This window comes from Ceratotherium simum, chromosome 15, assembly GCF_057802395.1.
Source record: "Ceratotherium simum simum isolate JZ-2026a chromosome 15, ASM5780239v1, whole genome shotgun sequence".
In the NCBI taxonomy this organism is placed as follows: Eukaryota; Metazoa; Chordata; class Mammalia; order Perissodactyla; family Rhinocerotidae; genus Ceratotherium; species Ceratotherium simum.
The window spans coordinates 33,319,311-33,340,095 of NC_141914.1; the positions used below are offsets into that span (position 1 = coordinate 33,319,311).

General features: G+C 35.2%; 1 protein-coding gene across 12 annotated transcripts in view; it reads left to right on the forward strand.

Moving 5' to 3' along the window:
- Positions 1-200: 200 nt before the first annotated feature.
- Positions 201-20,785, forward strand: part of TMEM207 (transmembrane protein 207) — a 44,214-nt gene continuing 23,629 nt past the window's right edge. For 9 of the 12 annotated variants that reach the window (XR_015554453.1, XM_087439859.1, XM_087439848.1 and 6 more), the window contains exon 1: positions 201-636. Coding sequence is in view for 3 of the 12 variants with exons in the window: in XM_087439858.1 (XP_087295984.1) it covers positions 635-636 (2 nt within the window). In the remaining 9 variants the exon portion in view is untranslated. Of the gene's footprint in view, positions 637-12,119; positions 20,776-20,785 lie in introns of those variants that run through there. The other 3 variants (XM_087439855.1, XM_014783228.2, XM_087439851.1) reach the window with 2 other exon arrangements.

The following is a 20,785-nucleotide window of genomic DNA, read 5'->3' on the forward strand; positions in this document are numbered from 1 at the left end:
TGTGTATTTTGAAAGGAAAGAGTTTTGCTAGTGTTATATCTGTATATCTTGTATTTTGTTTTCTAATTCTAGTTTACCTAACCAAAATAGTTAAAGCAACTTTCCCGTATTATTGTAGACCAAATAGCTTCTGGTTTGTTTTGATTTACTGCATGAAATCTCCTTAGTTCTTCCAAACCAAATAAAAGTTCGCCCTCCAAAGCACTTTGCGGTATGCAGACAGAGGACGTTAGTTGCTTGTTTGTTACTGACTGTGATGCCACGGAGTGTCCAGACATTTGGTCAAACGTTATTCTGGGTTTGTGTGTCTGTGAGGATGTTTCTGGATGAAATTAACATTTGTAATCCAAAGACTGAGTAAAGCCGATTGCCTTCCCTAATGAGGATGGGCCTCATCCAATCAACTGAAGACCTGAATAGAATAAAAATGTTGAGTGAGAGGGAATTACTCTACTTGACTGCTCCAGCTGGAACATCAGTTCTTTGGTTCTTTTCTTGCCTTCAGATATGAAACGACACATCAACTCTTTCTGGTCTCGAGCCTGCCAGCTTTAGGACTGGAAATGCATTATCAGCTCTCCTGGGTCTCCAGCTTGCCAACTGCAGATCTCAGACCTCGTCAGCCTCCATAATCATGTGAGTCAGTTCCTTACAGTGTGTATGTGTGTGTGTGTGTGTATGTGTGTTCTGTGTGTGAAACAGAACCTTACTGGCTCCATTTCCCTGGAGAACCTTGACTAATGCACTGACTAAATTACAAATAGTGCAAAATAGCCATCCCGTGTCTCCATAATTTGGTGAAAATACGCTGACCCTTGAATATTAGGTGAAGTAAGGCAATGGGTTATAAAAGAAAGAATGAACAGGCAGAAATCAGGAGACCTGAGTTCTAGGTCAATCCCTGCCAGGACCTCTCTGAGATACTGTCAATCACTTCATTTATCTAAAACTCAGTTTCCAATATCTGTAAAATTAAGGATTTGAGTAGATGAGCTCTAAGATCTTTTCCTGCTTTACAATTCCATGACTTCTAACAATTACTTCATCCATTGTTTTTATTAGATTTGTTATCAAAGTGCTAGAATAGAATCATTTATTCATTTATCCATCACAATTTGTGTCATCCACTTCTCTATTTTTTACCTGTTGAAGCTCTTCAAATTCTAACTCACTGCCCTTCTTTAAAGCTTTCTCCTCTAAGCAGAGTTAGCCTTAGCTTATTTTGGCTTTCCGCTGCATACTTTTCCCTCGTATTATTTTTGTTTAAGTACACAGTATAGTGTATTATAGATTATCTATTTATACATCTCTTTCACTAACAGGCTAGGAATTCTTAGATGATAAAGACTACGTACTTATACTCTTTCACACCAATTTTGAAGCAAGCACCCAAGACATAGTGGACACAGGATTGCCGTTGAATGAAAATTCAGTCTAATGAAAGTTGACTTACCATGTAGCAGGAGCAACACTACATACTATATGGAATCCAAGTCGAGTAAGATCCAGTCCATGATACTTATATTGTCAGTGAAAGTAGAGAAGACTAAAAATGAAATTAATATACCACAAACTAAAACAGAGTTTTTCATTCTCAACCTCAGCACTGTTGACATTTTGGGCCAAATAATTCACTGTTGTGGGGGACTGCCCTGTGTAGGATGTTTAGCGTCGTTTCTGACCTCTACCCTCCTAAAGACCCCTCGCCCAATTGTGACAACCAAAAATGTCTCCAGACTTTGCCACATGTCCCCTAGTGGGCAAAATAGCCCTTAGTTGAGAACCACTGAGTAAAAGTAAGATAGGTGGCATAAAGTAATATCAACAAAGTGCTTTGAGGATTCAAAATAGGAAGGGACATACCTAGTTGCGAAAATCAGGAAAGTTTTCATGGAAAAGTCACTTAAGATAAGCCATTATTAGCACTATGTTCAAGGTATGTTTGAAATTGTGGCTAAAATATTTATCCCTTGAGCTCTGAACAAGTTTCATTTGCTGGTTTTGAGCATGAGTATTAGCAAAGGGCATTTATAAAGCTAGAGGAAAATTATGCTGTGGATATTTGCTAATACAAAAATGTCAAAGAGAAAATACTATTTTTAGCTGATTCTTTGTATATTTTCCAAGTGTCTCTAGATTTGCAAATTTTTGCTTTTATCTTAAAAATGCAATTTAATAGTGTTGTCTACTTTCTTGATTAAATATTCTTGTTTTCATCATATAATGACCCTCTTAATTCATAATAATAATTTTTGGCCTTAATGTCTATTTTGCCTGCTATTAATATAGATAAGCTAAGCTTTCCTTTGTTTAGATACCGTTGGGTATCTTTTCCCATTCTTATACTTCTATTATAAATTATTTTATTATTTATTATGTCAGGCTCTTCTCATAAATAGAATATTTTGTTGTTGTTCTTTTAATCCATTCTGAGACTCTTTTAATAGACAATTTTATACCACTTACATTTAACTGATAAGTTTAGATTTTCACTGCCTAATTTTACTATATGTACTCAATCACTTTATTTATATATAGAATTCTATGCTTTCCATATCACACTTCTTTGCTCTTTCTCTCTTTTCTATTCTTCAGTTGGATTAATCTTAGTGGTAATATAATTTATTTCCTTTTTTGCCACTACTAGTTTTGAGATTTTATATTTTCATTTGTATGTTTTTTGTGGTTACTTTTAACTTCTAGATTTCACTTAAAGTTTAATCAATAGCTTTACCTTCCACATGAACAACAAAAGATTATACGAATACTTTAATGTTTATATTTATTCACATATTTTCCAATATTTTGCTCTCTATTGCTTCTTGTATTCCACTTCTTCCAGGATTTAAACATCCCTTTTCTTGAAGGAGGAGCCTGTCAGGGGCAAACTCTCTCAATCTATGTTTATCTGAGATTTTCTTCATACGACTCTCATTCTTGATAGATTAGCTGGGAAGAGAATTATAGGTTGACACTGTCTTTCCACTCTGTGAAGATATTATTCCATAATCTTGATTTCTGTTGTTTTTGTTGAGCTATGTACAGTCAGTCCAATTACAGTTCTTTTGTATGTAGACTGTCTTTTCTATTTAGTTGTATTTTCATATTCTCTTTGATTTGCTATTCTGAAATTTCACTGAAAAGAGTCTAAGTGTGGAATTATTTATTCTTTCTAGAACTCATGTTTCTTAAAAATGAAGAATTTTAATTCTGAAAATTATCAACCATGTTGTCTTCAAGTATAGACTCCCTTATTTTCTGTATTATCTTCTTCTGGAACTCCTATCAAACATATGTTGGCCATTCTTATTCTATTCTCCCTGTCTCTGACCCTACCTTCCATGTTTTTATGGCTTTTTATCTGGGCTGCATTACAGATGATTTTCATCAATTTACCTTTCAATTTTTCTAATTCACTCTTCAATTCTTGCTAACCTCCTGAAAACTTTTTATTGTGATATCATTTTTACAAGTCTTCTCCTATGATATTTTCTTGTGACCTGGATTGTGGAATGTCTCTTCAGAGTGGTTTTATCTTTGCCTTTGTAGGCACACACTGGTTTGGGACTGATATTTATCTTAATTATTGAGATGGAAGTTTCTACATCTTATAGTCATTGATAATTTAGACTCAATATTAAAAGACTTGAGTCCAGGTTTACAAGTTTTCCCTTTTTTTTTTTTCTTTTCATCTAGAATCTAGGCAGAGAGAAGCTTCATTGCTGTCTATCTGTTTCCTATGTCAATATATAGATTTTATTCTAGTTTACCCTTTCACTGAGGTTTCAGTTCTCTTAGAGCCCTAGCTATATGCATCAAACTCCTTTCCAACTTCTTACTAAAGTGAGGTTATTAAAATCCAAGTGCTAGCCATACTGAGTTTGATACTCAATACTTCTATACACTGTGCCTTATGATTTCCAGAGATTCAGCCTATGAACTTACTATTTTTCATTTTGCCACCTGGAAATTCCTTCAATCTTGCTAGTTTAGCTACATATTTTATGTACTGCATTAAATCTAGCATCTCTTGTTGTTCATAGTGGGAGGAATTTTATATTATTTTAGTCCACCATTTTACCAGAATCAGATGAGCTAGCACTATCAAGATCAATACTTAATATATTGAAATCTCACCATGCACAAGACATTGTAGGATAATAAGATAATATTTTTCAAAGACCTTTTAATTAAAACTTCTGTTATGGTAATGACAACAGGATTTCTTCATTTACAAGTGGTAGAAAACCAGAGGGTTACTTGGTTTATCAAAAACTATTCAGCAAAACTTAGAACAGACACCCAGAAAATTCTTCTGGCTTCATTTCTAGGATCTTCCTATATACCACACACTTTCAAAGAGTAGAAATGAATATCCAGGTCATAATAATACAGCAAATCATGCATTGCGGTTCCAGAGATGTTACTAATAAAAGAATTATGAGTAAAAAATAAAGATGGAGGAATATATTAACGTGAGAATTATGGACAAGTTCTTTGAAAATCTGAGATAAAAAAGAAAATAAATTATTCACAGCATTGAAATTCAGAGGTTTTCAACAATCATTTTTGGTATTTATCGTGCTGCATTCATATATGCCACCCAAATGTGAAATTTCAAATACAGTATGCATGAATTAGCTGATAAAATACCTTAAAGCAGAATATATTTCAGTATTCTTTGCTAAATGGTTTTGCCAAGGAAATTGACTTGATAATACTTCATGAAAAGTGCCAGCTATTATCATGTAATTTCAAAATCCAGTCTAGAACTGTATTAATATTTCAAAAATGGGATTAAAAAATACAACTTTTATATTTTTAAAAGTCATTTACTTCCTTTCTATCCTTTCCTTCCCAGGATTAAGTGAAACTTAAGGCTTGAAATTCCAAATGGTTTATTTTTGTCATAGCTTTTTATGTATATGCCAGTTATAAGTCATATCTGGATACAAATTCTTATGAACAAATGGGTATGTTGTGAGGAGACAGAAATAAAAGTAACTGCATGAAAGACTAAATATAATTGAAAAATTACTCCTCGTTCATTTACTGAAGAGTAAAAAGCTTATTAAAATAAAAAATTATACTCACAGTGGGTTAAGTCTTTAAATCCATAAATTTCAGAGGTATTTTATTGCATAGCTATTCTTCTAGGTGATGAGGACCATAAAGAGCTTTCAGACAGCCTCTCTTACTGTGGGCTCATCATATACTTAATTGCTTTTTCTAAAAAACGAAACTGATCTATAAGTTAGCAAGCAGATAGGATAATTTCTAATTTAGATCCCTAATTCCAAGCCCGCCTGAAAACTATGCAAAGAAAAATACGCTTAGAGGACATGATGGATCAGCAGATGATGATTGTTTCAGCCTCAACTAACGGGGGTGGGGACAATGTAGATTAAGTCACAGATAAAGTCCAACCTCTGCACGCTTCTTAGATTTCTCTTTTACTTTGGCAAAATGAATGCATTAATGCTAAAAAGCTTCTTAATAACCAAACATAGTAAGCAAAATTATCTAGTAAGATAGCTGCGTTAGGATTCTGAATATAATAACCCCTTATTTTCTGTATAAATATGGAGTTTTTAAAGAATTTCTACAAAGAGGTCTGGTAATATATTTCTTTTTTGTGTGTGTGTGAGGAAGATCAGCCCTGTGCCAACATCTGCCAATCCTCCTCTTTTTTTGCTGAGGAAGACTGACCCTGGGCTCACATCCGTGCCCATCTTCCTCCACTTTATATGGGACGCTGCCACAGCATGGCTGGCCAAGCGGTGTGTTGGTGCGCACCTGGGATCCGAACTGGTGACCCCCGGGCTGCTGCAGGGGAGCACACCCACTTAACCACTTGCGCCACCGGGCCGGCCCCTAGTAATATATTTCTGAGTAAATGATGCTCGGGGAAGCAAAATGACTTTCCTAAGCTCAAAAAACTAATTAATTTCAAATAGAAATAAAACTCAGACTTTCTTTCCTCCAAAGCATGAGTCTCATACACTGGAGATGTAGGATAAATAATTAAATAATTGAATACCGCTTCTTTTATCACAACCCTTTTTCCTTCCCTATAATCTAAAGTATAATTCTCTCTGGAATATATGACAAAAAAATGGAATAGAACACTTTGCAAAGAAAGTAGAGTGAGTTTCAGTGCTGTTATGGTTATGGGAGCCCCCAATAGCCCAACCCTCCTGCTGGTAACAACTATAAATTCTAGGCAAAATACAAAAAAGACAGCTACCTTTTGTTTACTAGAAAGAGTAAGCAAAAGTAGACTATGGAGAGGAGTCAAAGTAGGGAGAAGGCAAGAGCATGGGGGTGATTTTTCAGGGTTTTTATCCTTTGATAGTATTTGAAGGTGAACCACAGGGGCAAAGTGACACACTGTGAGCAGCTAAAGTTCCAACAACTCAACCATTTTCTGGCTACAGGAAACAAGGAAAGGAACATAGGTGGGTAGATGGAAGAGAGCTAGGAAAAGAACTCTTAATTCTGAGAATGAATTCATGCAAGTGTCAGCCTAAATGCACGTACTGACTCAATGGAGTGACATTTCAAGAAACTGAACTGAGAATTGAGTCACTATCCTCAAAAGGTGAGATAGAACTTATAATCTAAATAGAATTGGATTAATTGACTACTAAAAGAAAAATAAGAATGTTTTCCAGAGAATTACAGCAAAAGCCACAGTATAAACGATAAAACATTCACAATTTCCCTGACATGCTCCAAAATGAACTGACATACAAAGAATTAGGAAAGCTGAACCATTCTAAGAGAAAAAACAATCAACAGATGCCAACCCAAAATGATGTAGATATTGAAATGATCAGCTAGCACTTTAAAGCAACTATTATACTACGCTCTATGGGGTGGAAGAAAATATATTAAAAAAGATAGGAAATCTCAGCAAAGAAATAGAAAACAACAAAGGAATTTTAGAATTAAAAAATACAATATCTGAAATTAAAATATGCAATGATGAACTCAGTAGACGAATGGAGATGATGGGGGAAAATGTCAGTGAACTTGGACATAGATCAATAGAAATTATCAATTTGAAGAACAGAGCAAAAATAAGACTGAAAAAAATGAATAGAGCCTCAGAGACCTTTGGGACAATATAAAAAGGCTTACCATACGTGTAATTGGTGTCCCAGAAGGAAAAGAAAGAGGTAGAAACAGAAAAAAAGATTAAAGAAATAATGACCAAAAAACCTTAAAAATTTAGATAAAGATGTACATTTACGGATTCAAGAAGGTAAGTGACTCCCAAGCAGGATAAATCCAAAGAAACTCATGTCTATACAAATCGTAATCAAACCACTAAAAATCAAAGATAAAGAGACTATCTTGGAAACAGAAAAAAATGACAGTACATACAAGAGAACAATTTAAATGTCTGCAGATTTCTTGGCATCATATACACAAATTAACTCAAAATGGATCAAAGACCCAAATGTAAGACCTAAAACTATAAAACTCTTAGAAAAAAATATAGGTGTAAATATGCATATGTTTGGATTACACAGCAGTTTTTTAGGGATAACAACTAAAATACAAACAACCAAAGGAAAAAAAAAATAAATTGGACTTCATCAAAATTAAAAATTTTGTGCTTTAAGGGACACTGTCAAGAAAGTGAAAGCGCAGCTATCACAATGGAGAAATATACTAGCAAATCCAATATCTCATGGGGGACTAGTATATAACTCAACAGTAACCAAATTTTAAAAATAGGCAAAGGATTTGAGTAGACATTTCTCCAAAGAAACTATGCAAATGGCCAATAAGCACAAGAAAAGATGCTAAAAGTTATTAGTCATTAGGAATATGCTAATCACAAACATAATTCAATACCACTTCACATTCACAGGTGGTACAAGTGAGCCCTCATAGACAGCACAGAGATTTTTATATGCATTCTAATAAATCTTTGTCTACCTCAATTTCCAAAAAACATGTTCCTATCTTTTATTCTAGAAGTTTTACACTTTTAGTTTTTTTATTTAGGTTCATGATTCACTTTGAATAATTTCTGTGTGTAAGGTGAGGTAAGGATTGATGTTTATTTTTTTTTTTACCTAAAGATATTTGATTTTTCAGCACTAATTTTTTGAAAAAATTTCCCTTTCCCCATTCAGTTGTGTTGGTACTTTAATATTAAATTTCCTAAAAGCTTTTTCTGCATCTATTTTTTGAAAATATGCATAATATGTTTAGTCCTTTAGGAGAATTTAAGTTAAAAGCACTATGATATGTCACTACATACCCGTTAGAGCAGTTGAAATTAAAATGACTATACCAAATGTTGACAAATGATCGTGTGGTTTCTCTCCTATATATTGTTTATATAGTGAATTTTTTGTTTTTTTAAACCACTTTATTACAGTATGATTGACACATAAAAAGCTGTACATATTTAACAGATGCAACTCAATAAGTTTGAGGATAAGTAGACACCCATGAAGCCATCACCACCATCAAAGCCATAGATGTATCCATCACCTCCCTAAGTTTCCCTCCAAGCACTTCTTATTGCTATTATTATTATTATTATTTCTGTGTGGTAAGAACATTTAACATAAGATCTACCCTCTTAGCAAATTTTACGTATAAGATATGGTATTGTTAGCTATAGGCATTATGTTGTATAGTAGATCTCCCAAGATTTATCTATCTTGCATAACATGAAGTATAAAATAAAAAATATATATACATTGAACTTTATCAAAATAAAAATTTTGCTCATGAGAAAATAAATATGCAAGTGACTGATTGAGAGAAAATATTTGTAACACATATATCAGGCAAAGGACTTGTATCTAGAATATATTAAAACCTCTTACAACTCGATCACAAGACAAACAACTCAATTAAAAACATTGGTGGTATTTGAACATATTTCCTAAAAGATATACCAATGGTCAATAACGTATGAAAATATGCTTAACATCTTTAGTCATCAGAGGAATTCAAATAAAAAACACCATGATATATCACTGCATACCCTTTAGAGAAGTTGAAATTAAAACGACTATACTAAATATTGACAAAAAAATATGGAGCAACTGTAACTATTATACACTACTGGTGGGAACGTAAAATGTTACCACTGCATTGAAAAAAGTGTGAAATTCTCCTAAATAGTTAAACACACCTCCCAGGTCACCCAGCCTTTCCATTCCTAGGCATTTACCCAAGAAAAATGAAAACGTGTGTCACCACAAAAACTTGTACATGAATATTCATGGAAGCTTTATTTGTAATTGATGAAACCTGCAGACAATGAAATGTCCATCAATAAGGTAATCAATAAATAAATTGTGGCTAATGGAATATTATTCAGCAATATAAAGAAATGAACTATTAGAACATTTGACAAACAGATGAATTTGAATGAAAGAAGCCAGACATAAAAAAGCTCGTACTGTATGATTCCATTTATATAAAATTCTAAAGACTGCTTGTAATCTATAATATCAGAAATCAGACAGTGATTGCTTGGGGACTGGTTGGAGGAAGGGATGGATTGCAAAGAAGCTTGAGGAAAATCTGAGGTTGGTAGAATTGTTCAGCATCTTGATTATGGTAATAGGTTCACGGATGTATATATACGTCAAATTCATTGAACTATAGATTTTAGATAATTTGTAGTTTACTTCACATTTATTACACTACAATAAATTTGTAAAATAAAACAAAACATAGGAGTGAAATGAAGTAAATTGCTCATTAAAGAACAAGTTCTTTTCAATATCTCATTTAATTTTTCAGACAACTTTTTATAACTGTTAGATCTGGCGATAACTGTAGTCAGTGAATTTGACACATTTCTCATAATCTTTTAATAGGATAGGAAAATGTGAGCCATATAGTTAGATAGATTCATTCGGTAGTTAGAGGGTAGATAATATGTCACTTGCCAAATTTTATAAGAAAATGATGGATTGGAAAATGAAACAAACAGTTAACAGGAGGAAAAGCTCACTCCTTCCATCTAGCAGATACTTTCACCCTTTACCCTTACCCCTACCCCAGGCAAGACAGAAATCTATTCAAATTTAGTCAGATTCAAGGCAGTACTGGTCCATATGGAAAGGAGATCACTGTACAGGTTAAGAGTAAGAAGAGCCATTTACCTCTGTCTCTATAATTTCTTCTAAGTATTTAGATAGGTGAGTTGTCTCAGGCTGCCACTTCCATATAGACCCACTGTATTGAGCTCTCTCTTCTATCTTCTATTTTGAGGTAGCTCAGAAAGTAACTTCACTTGGTTATCTTCCTAACTTTCCTCTCTCCCCTCCTTTTCCTCCTCCTCCTTTCTCCTTTTCTCTTTCCCTCACTCCATCTTCCTCTCTTTCTAATACATTCTCTCCTCAACCACATTGAAGAAGAATTAAATTGATCCATTAGGATGTTGAAATACTTCATCTCCCTCCTCCTACTTCTCTCCTTTTTTGTACTAAATTAGGGCACTTGAACTTTATCCTGAAAGCTGTTAGAAGCCAATGAATGTTTTTTAAGAATCACTTGATCAATTTTACAGCTTTGAAAGATCAGTCTACCTGGGAGGTTATAGTGGGAGAGGATAACAGAGATAAGAGGGAGATAAAAGGAGTAAAATCAAAATAATACAAGAAAATATACTACAGAGATCTAGTCCTGAACCAGTGCAAACAGAAAGGGATGATTTTGAGAGGCATTAAGGAGAGAGAATTTGCAATCATTAGTGATTAATTACTTTGTGTGTGAGGGGAGTGGGGGTAGGATGGGTGAGCAGGGAATAAGAATAATGATATCAAAGGACATCTTTGTTTCTGCCTTCAGTGATGTGGTGAATGGAGAAATAGCATGCAGAGAATACAGAATAAATGATAGCTAGATATAAAATGGTATATTGTGGGTACGTGAGCTGTGGGTATGTTTAGCTGGAAGTATAGATGGAAATTCCAAGTAGAGATATCTATGGGGCCTTTGAATATATAGGTCTGCAGTTCAAAGAGTTTTCAACTAGAGCTGGAAACATATAGCATGTGGATGATAGTTGAAGCCAAGGGACAGGATGAGATCATCTAGGATCCCTTTAGTGAACAAGGTAAAGAGCTAAGGATGGGCTACTGGGAATACTGATACTGAAGGGTTAGTATAAGAAATAGAATCCAAAGAAAATGAAGGAGAATCTGAGAGGCAGAAAGAAAGCCATAGGAGAGGGATGTTACAGAAGCTCAGAGAGGAAAAATATTGAGAAGACGCAGTGGCCAACATTTTCAAATGCCAATTTGGAATTACCACATTTCAAGTGAAGCAACTAAAGTGTGTAATCCAGAGATGGCAAAACCACAAGATAAGAGCAGAAGTAAATGCAGAGCTGGTATTCTAATATCTAGAGACAAATTGTGTATAAATGAGTAGATTGTTTTTTTGTGGCTTCAAAAGCCAGAACTAGAACCAATGTGTAGAAGGTCCAGAAAGAAGGATTTAAGCTCAACTTAAGGAAGAAAAATTCTGCATTTTGTCAGAATTATTCAAAGATGAAATGGGCTGCCCAGTGGAAGTTGTTAGACTAGACTGATGGGTCACATGTCAGAGGATCAGGGGTCCGTGTATAGAGATACCAAATATCTATTACCTTCAGCTAGAGGTACTTAATAAATAGTGGGTGGAGTAATAGGTAACTGGCAATATTTAGTCATTTTTAATCAATAAAAAATGACAATTTTGTATGGTTCAATCTAATATTTACTGAATAAAAAAATGAATGAATAAATAAGGAATGAATGAATACTGGGCTAGGAAATCCTTTTGATTTTCAATGAATAAAAATATAGTTGTTTTTTAAAAATTAGTTCTAAAAGCACTAAGGAAAATAACAACACAAATCGTTTCCTTCTACCTTCAAGCAGAAATTTTTGAAGGGGTCCAAAAGCAATATCTCAGTTATTATGTATATATTTATTTACTTCAGTAAATTAACTCAGAGATATTGCATTGAAAATCCATTGTAAGTTTTATAAACTGAAAAGCAAAGTTATTATTTTATTATTATTATTATTACTATTACTGGTAATACCAAAAAAGGAAAAAACGTCACTTAATAAATATAGCTTTGAGTCAGGAAATACAATAGCAGAATACCATTTTTGTAATTTAAAAGGAAAAGATCTTATTTACCAATTCTGCTTATATGATTCAATCTGTATTGGCTTTCATCATCCATTTATAAGGATCTTAAGCCACTCAGAAGGAAAGAAATTGCTAATTGTTGATTTTTTAAAGTGTTCCAAGTTACTATGAGTATAATTTCCTCATGTTGTTGCCTGGGAGTCATAAAAGTCACCACAAGTGCAATTTTTTGTTCTTATTTTGATTTCTATTGACTAAGACTTTCCCTTTTCAGCCACTTAGCGTCACCCTATCACAACCCAAATTATAGTCTAAATTATAAAGACAAAGTGCTTCTTTCCTCAGTCACAGTAGAACGCAAGCTCCATGGAGCATAAATTGTTCCCTAGGGCATGCAGTAGTCAATCTTTCTTTTCTTCCATATTCCTCATTCAAGAGAATTTCTGGCAAAATTATGTGATAGGAAAATGAATATTTTGCTTCTTTGACATTTTGCTACATATATAGTCTAAATTATTTTCATCATTCTGTTAGGAATCTGATTAGTTATTAGCATATCTAACATCTGAATAGAAACTAAGTAAAGACAGGATTAATTATTAATAATATGCTGAAGTACACACAGCCATTTTCTGGATCCAGATGTTATTAACTGCAAACACTTCACTTGACGTTTGCTCCAGCCAGAGTCATCTCTAGATGAGATGTTAATCATGGTGTCATCTTGCTTAAAAATCTTCTAAGCAGTTTTATTTCCTCAAGAGAAAGAATTGTCCAGTCTCTTTATTCTGATATTTAAGGCTTCCATGATCTGGCTCTACATCCCTGGTTCTAGCCACATTGGAGTCACTCATTGCCATTCTCCAACTGGATCTTACACAATATTGACTCTATACCTTTGCTCACTCTGTTATTTCCACCTGAGATATCCTTGCACTTCAATTTACCTTTATGCATCCTTCACATTGCATCTTGGATCCACCTCCAATATCATCTCCTCCATGAAACCTGCTATGAAGAAGATATAACATTTTAAACACAAAACATTGAAAGTCAGAAAGATGTTACCATTCTCTGGTTAATATCTCATAAGTGTGGAGAAATGTTTCCTATAATCCATGTCCCCCACAGTGTATTTTCTCTCATGTTTCGTTGTTTATAACTGGGTCACAAAGCATCCGTAAACTATTAACAAGATGAATGAATGGACACCACAAATGGTGGAGCCATTCATGGGAATGAGAGAAGAATAAATATTGCAATATAACCAGTGTTATAAGAAGGGAGGAGTAGATTTTGGGTAGACAGTCATCATTGTTTTCAGCTCTTTCCAATGCAAAATTAATTTCAATCTCTGTAAATTCCAATTGCATTTTCTTTATACAGTTATCAGAGAAAACCTAGTCCAGTCAGCCTGTGTTAGAGATGAGGAACAGAGTTGAGATTTCATCTCTTTACCCCAATATCTGGCATACATTGGGTACTAACAAAGGTCTGAGGAAGCAAATCTTATTTGAGTAACCATTACTTGTATTCTTCAATAAAAGAATGATGACTCTGTACCCTGCATCAAGAAGGCAATACGTGGAAATTAAAGAGAGAAGAAGAGCATTTGGTGTATGCATACTGCTGGAGGTCACAGTCATCTGTTTCTAATTCTACCTCTGTTACTTCCTAGCTGTGTGAACCTTGGCAAGTTATATAAGTTCCATAGCTTTACAATTTCCACCTGTAAAGTGGAATGACTTTATGTGAAAATATAGTAAGGCTTAAGTGAATCAATGTTTGTAAATTACTTCAATGACAGAGACTTAGTAATTAGTAGCTACAGTCAGTATAATCTCCTTGGATCGGAAAGTCATGGCTATTTTGGTCAGTGCAGGGTATGGAAATAAAATAAGCTTCTTGGAGCATGTGTTCTTTCTACAAACCAAATTGAATCCATTTGCACATGGATAGATGGGACTAGCAAGACACATTTGTCTTTTAATAACTTTCATAACAACAAAGCTAGCAAAATTGATAAATTCTGAATTCTCCCATTATCTCTTCTGGATTTAAAACAATGAACCATTCAAAAGGATTTTTTGATTATTCTTTTTAAAGAAACACTGACTCTAATCTTTATGAGAAAAGGGAGAAAACCAGGCACCCCAAAATGAGGTAGGGAGGGAAGTAATGTGAGATATGAAAGGAAAACTAAGAATAGTTATGTCTTATGTATTCACAATGGTTTGAGTAATGCTTTGTAAAATCAAATTTGGAAGTGAGACTTCCAAACTTTCTAAACTTTTAATATTTGACAAGGAAAAAAATTACACTGAAATTTGTGAAAGGAACTAAGAAGTAGAATTTAATGTCTGTCACGTTACATTTAACAGAGCAGTAAACTCAGCTATTTAGCAACTGCATGTTTATCCAATGGTTTTTAAAACCAGAATTTGTAATTTTCAGGAATTCAATAATGTTGCCAGTTAACAAAACAACTCTTACTGTTATTCACATCTAACCTAATCATGGTTTGTAAATTATTACCTTAAACAGTGGCACTTAAAGCAAATGTTTAACTCCAAGTTATGTCAAAGCACTTTTCAGAGTGGTATAATTTGTGTTAAACCTGCAAAGGACTACATTTAATGGTCCATTTCAGACATGGCCTCTTAGTTGCTGGTACAATCTAGTAATGAATGTAGAACAAACCAATGTCAAGTTTTTCCATTCAAAAAGCTGTAGGGACACTATCTTTCCAAGCTGATCTTAGATTCATCCAACTACTGTGCCTTTCTAGCAATCCTGATTCCCTTCTTCCCTCTGAATTATTTTCCTGGTTGACCTCTTCTTATATTCGTGTGACACTAGCTTGGTTCATAAAATTCCAGCAAAAGTAGCCTAAAATTTGTGCTTGTTTTTTCCTCTTCTCATACAATCTGGAAGATGCCTTCACATTCCAGAAGAATGTCTGGTCTCCTGCTTGCACAAGCCTGGTCCCCTACTCCCACAAGCAGCTTGTTCTCTAGTCAACCAGCTGTTTGTAATATTCTTTAACCAGTCTCTAAGCCATCTAATTCACTCATTAATCAGTCATTTAGTTTATCTCTTCAACAAATATTTATTGAGCACTTAGTATGTGAAAGGCACTGTTGTACCTCCAGGAACTACCCAGTGAACAAAATAGGTAAAACTTTCTTTCCTCATGACCTTTTCATTCCAGAAGAGGGAGAAAAACAATAAATAAATGTCGTAAATGTAGTATGACAAATAGGCATTTCCCAAAATTCTTTGGAAAACACCAATAAAGAGGGTAGAGTGTTGGCCGGGGAGGAGGTTGTTGTAAAATCAGGTAGAGTGAACAAGAAAAGCCTCACTGAGAACGTGGCATTTGAGCAGAGCTTGGAGGAGGTGAGGGAGTAAGCCCTGTGGATAAATGAGGGAGGTGCCTTGCAGCCTGAGGGAAGAGCAATTGCCAAGGCCCTGAGGCAGGAGAATACCTGGGAAGTTCGAGAAAAAGCAAGGGGTCCCTGTGCTGGGAACAGTGAGTCAAGAGGAGACCAGTAGAATATGAGGCCAGAAAGGGAAGAGAGAACAAACTTTGTTAGGCTTCGTAAGCCATTACAAAGACGTCTTTTTTTCACTTTGAGGGAAATCAAAGCCACTTGAGAGTTTTGTGCAGAGGAGTGACAGGATCTAACTTACAGTTAAGAGCATCGCTGTGGTTGCTATATTGAGAGTCGATTGTGAGCAGGCAAGTGTAAAAACAGAAGGACCTGCCAGGAAGCTATTGAAATAATTCAGGTGACAGATGATGGTGATTGGTGAGTAATTCAGGTGAAAAGTTGTGGTGGAAGTAATGAAAAGGGGGATGGGGTGATCTGTATATATCTTGAAAGTAGAGACTATAGGATTTGCTGATTGATTGGAGATAGTATATTAAAGAGAGAACCCAAAAATGTTTATAAGTCTTTTCAAGCCTGAACAACCAAAAGGAAAGAGTTGTAATCTACTGGTATAGGGAAGGTTTGTGGGAATAAAAGGGTAGAGGGGAGATGAGGAAAATCAGAAGCTAAATTTGGGGCAAGTTTATTTATAGAAGCCTAGTAGACATCCAAATGGTGATATGGAGTTGGCAGTTGGTTATACAATTTCAGGGAAGTGATCTGGATCAGAGATATGAATTGTGGACTTGTCAGTTTATAGATGATAATCTATGAGACTAAATGAGATTCCTGAAAGAGTGAATGTATATAGAAAAGAAAGAAATTTGAGGCAGCCTTAGGACACCTTTAACATATCAAGTTTGAGGAGGTAAGGGAAAATCAGCAAAGGAGATTGAGAGCATCAGTCAATAAAGTGGGAGACAAATCAGGAAATGTATTGTTCTGGAAGCCAGGTGAAGAAAGTGTTTAAAGGAAGAAGAACTGATTACCTATGTCAAATGCTGCCAATTAGGTCAAGTAAGATGAAGACTGAAAATTGACCATTGGTTTAGCAATGTGATCAATAGTTCTTCTCATTGGGGAGAAGAAGCAAATGATAAAACTGGACAACTAGACACTCTGCCTCATTTAAAATCCTCCTTACATAACCCTGGCTCCCAGTTTCCAGGAATTGAACTGATGTTGGAATTCTTTATTTTGTTTTATTATACGCCAGTAATCAATTCCTTATATCTGTGCCTTGTCTGATATCATGATGGTATTTTCAAGTCGATCTTTTAAAAAAATTGTGTGAGGAGATAAGTCAATATTATTATCATTGTTTCATAAGAAATACAGTTTCTAGAGAATATAAATGTTTCATTGTCACACTTCTGGTTAGTGACAAAGTGGTGACTTCAGCTCAGGCCTATTGACACCTAGAACCTTACCCTCCTCCTTTAATTTCTACAAAAAGAGTGCCTGAAAAATCTTGTTTATTGGATCTTCCTTTATGCATTGCCCATTTTTATTTGTACCTTCTATTTATTCTTTCTTAATCCCTTGATTTTTGGTCCTTAGACTTTTTTGAACAGCTGTATGCCATGACCTTTAAGGACAAATATCAATATGACTTTAGAGCTTCAGGGAATTTGGACTTCTGCCAGGCTCTGAATCCAGAGAAAAGTTTCATATCCCCTCATGTGCATCCTTTCCTGCAGGATTTACTTCCTGCTAGCACAGAAGAAAGAGTGGGTAAATGACCAGCACTGTACCATTGAACATATATCTGCCCATTCTCTTGTTACAAAGATGAATATTATAGGGTCAAATATCCAAGGTACTCAGTAAGTCTTGTTAGTGTAATCTTATATATCATCGCAGTACACATCCTCTTTCTTCTTCCTCCTGATTCTTTCCAAGAGTCTTGCTTCCTTCCACCCTTATATTCAAACATAAGAAGTTCATAGAATCTTAGCAACATAAGAGATCATATTGTTATGAACAGCAGTCATCCATCTTCAGCTTGACTTCCCAGGGATGGTAACTCACTACCATAAATTCATGCGCATAAGCATGCAGTTGGACAAAGATATTGGATTAATCACGAATGATAAAGCATAAATTACAAAAATCACGGAGGTGGTTGATTGTATCAGTGTCAATTTCCTGGTTGTGATATTGTACATGAGTTAGGCAAGATGTTACCACTGGGGAAAACTGGGTAAAGAGTATATGAGACCTCTGTTTTACTTCTTAAAACTGCATGTGAATCTACAATTATCTCAAAATAAAAAGCTTAAAAAGTTATACAGATAAAAGGACATTCATGGGCAGACTTCTTTTTCCAAGACCACCAAACCATCACGATGCTGGAAGGGAATGCATTAGGGAAACCATTGTCTCAGGCAGAATCTACCATGCTGGCCTTGGAAGTGGTATGAGAAAGTCACAGAAGTAAACAGATAAATAGCAATCTGGGAAGAGAAAGGCAGTGATGAATATGAATTTTTATTTTAGCACCAACTGTAATACTGCGTTTGCAGTATTATTGTGACTATAAACTCCACCTCCCCTCAGCTACCATACTCCGAGTCAGCCATCTGCTACAGGATCATGCATTTTTTCCAGAACAATTGTTTAATCTATGTATCTGGTTGGTCATAGTTTCAGTTTTCAAAGCTAAACCAAACATCCTGCCCTTGTTTTCATTTCATCCCTTTTCTAGTCATCTGGCCTTCCCGTCCCTTCCCAGGAATTCTTAAGATCCTTGACTTCACTGACGGAAGTCAGGCTTCTGACCGCCTAATAAATAAGTTCACCAGTGCAAAGCCTATTTTTCATTCTGTTTAATTACAGGCTTCAGAGACACTCAAAATGGAGGGTGTCTTAGGGACAAATAATACCGTAGGCTTGGTTCACTTATCTCCTATTGGCCTTGGCACCAAGCCCTTCCTCTGCTTTGAAATTCACGGCTGTGTGTCTGTGGCTGCATACTAAACAGACCGAGGCCACCACACAGACTGCTTCGCTCGTCCAGATGCAGCTCAACTAATCCATACACCTTAATGGCCAATTCACAACAGTAGTTTAGATAATTAACACGGCTGGTTTGTTTCTAATGCAATCTATGTATGTGATCATAAATGAATTCATGTATTATCATTTGAATTGGATTTGGTGAACTATACTGGGGCTTGAACTACAACATGCTTGTTCTGAATTCTAGATGATTGGCTTCGAAACTGGCCTTTAGAAATGTATGTATAGGGCCGGCCCTGTGGCTTAGCGGTTAACTGCGCGCGTTCCGCTACTGACAGCCCAAGTTCAGATCCCGGGCGCGCCCCGAAGCACCGCTTCTCCGGCTGTGCTGAGGCCGCTTCCCACACACAGCAACTAGAAGAATGTGCAACTATGACGTGCAACTATCTACTGGGGCTTTGGGGGAAAAAAAAAGGAGGAGGATTGGCAATAGATGTTAGCTCAGAGCTGGTCTTCCTCAGCAAAAAGAAGAGGATTAGCATGGATGTTAGCTCAGGGATGATCTTCCTCACAAAAAAAAAAAAAAAAAAGAAACGTATATATAAAATGATTAGATGACATATAGAGAATTTTTTAAAAATCAAAAATACAAGAAACTAACAGTAAAAAGTAAATTTCCCTCCTACTCTTGTTTCCTCAAACTCTCATTTCCCTTTTATAGAGACAATTACTGCCAATAGTTAATAGTTAACAGAAAGAAGGGACATTCTATGCATATATGAGTGTATATGTGTAGGGTTTATAGAGAGAGAAACATTATAGCTATATTTTCCTATTTATTGCATAAAAGGTAGCATGATGGACACAGTGTTCCACAATTTGTTCATTTTACTTAATGATCACTCTTAGAGGCCTTTCCGTACCAGCATCTGTGATCTGCCTCCACTTTTTAAAAAGCTGCCTAGTATTCTGTTGAGTGGATATAATCATTTTGTATTTAACCAGTCACATTTTGATGGATATTTGCTGTTTCCAATATTTTGTTATTACCAACAATGCATCGGTGAACATCATTGCATGTAATTATTTGTGCCATGTGTCATAGTATCTGTAGGATACATTCCTAGAAAAAGAATTCTTGGCCAAAGGGTATACTCAGTTTTCAGGTTGATGCATTTTGTGTAATTGTCTTCCAAAGAGGCTGTCGTTTTCCCAACCGTATATGTGAGGATTTGTCTCCCCATATCTGTCTCTCCTTACTATACTATTGATTTTTTTAACTTACCAATCTGATTATAATTGTAAGTTATATTTATCTAATTATGAATGTGGTTAAGCACCTTAAAAATCATTTGTTACATTCTTTCCACCTAACCACTCAGTTTTTCATCATTCTCTGAATAATATCTATTCCCCATTGGTTTAAAATGGCAGCTAAAATAAATCTCTATGTTTATTTTAATCTATTTCTGAACTTTCTATTCTGTTACATTTATCTTATTGTTTATGTGCATCAGTACCAATTTTTGTAAATTTTTATACTTTTATAATAAGTCTAAATATATAGTAGTTTGCTGCTTTTTTATTGTACTTTTTCAGAATTTCAGTAGATAATTTTACAAACTTATTTGTTGGCAGCTGTGTTGGAGTTATTTCATTAAAATAAACATTGAAATATACCCTGTTTAAAAATAGGGTGCAATCCCTATGAGACAGGGAAAGCTTTATGCCCAAGGTTGGGTTAGACCTGGGACTGAAAATGATGTGCAGGAAAAGAGCAAAGACGACCAACAAAGGAAAGAAAACTAAATAAAGGTTCCAAATATGAGATTCTATAAAAAACCCAGAAATACCCTGGAATAAAACATGCACTTGAATGTCATTAAGTTATTAAGCAGCCAGCTAGTTTTGCAGGTCAGCCTGTATAACACTTGCTTTCAAGGGCTTGACAAACAGTACCAAGGTTGTGACCTTAAACTGAAATTCCTTGGACTCTCAGTACCTGTGAGTCTGTACCCAACATTCCTACCCCTAGCTGCACTCTACCAGTCACCAGGAGCCAGCATTAATGAGTGCTCTGGTAGGAAGCACAATTTATAGAGAAGCTAACAGATTCTGAGAAAGAGCGAGGTAAACACAGACGGCAAACCACTCTCCTCGAGCAGCTTGTTTTTTAAATATGTCGAGACATTTTAGTTTCACTTCAGTGATCTCAAAAACAGGAACCTTGTGTTTGCCCCTATTCCAGGTAAGCATCT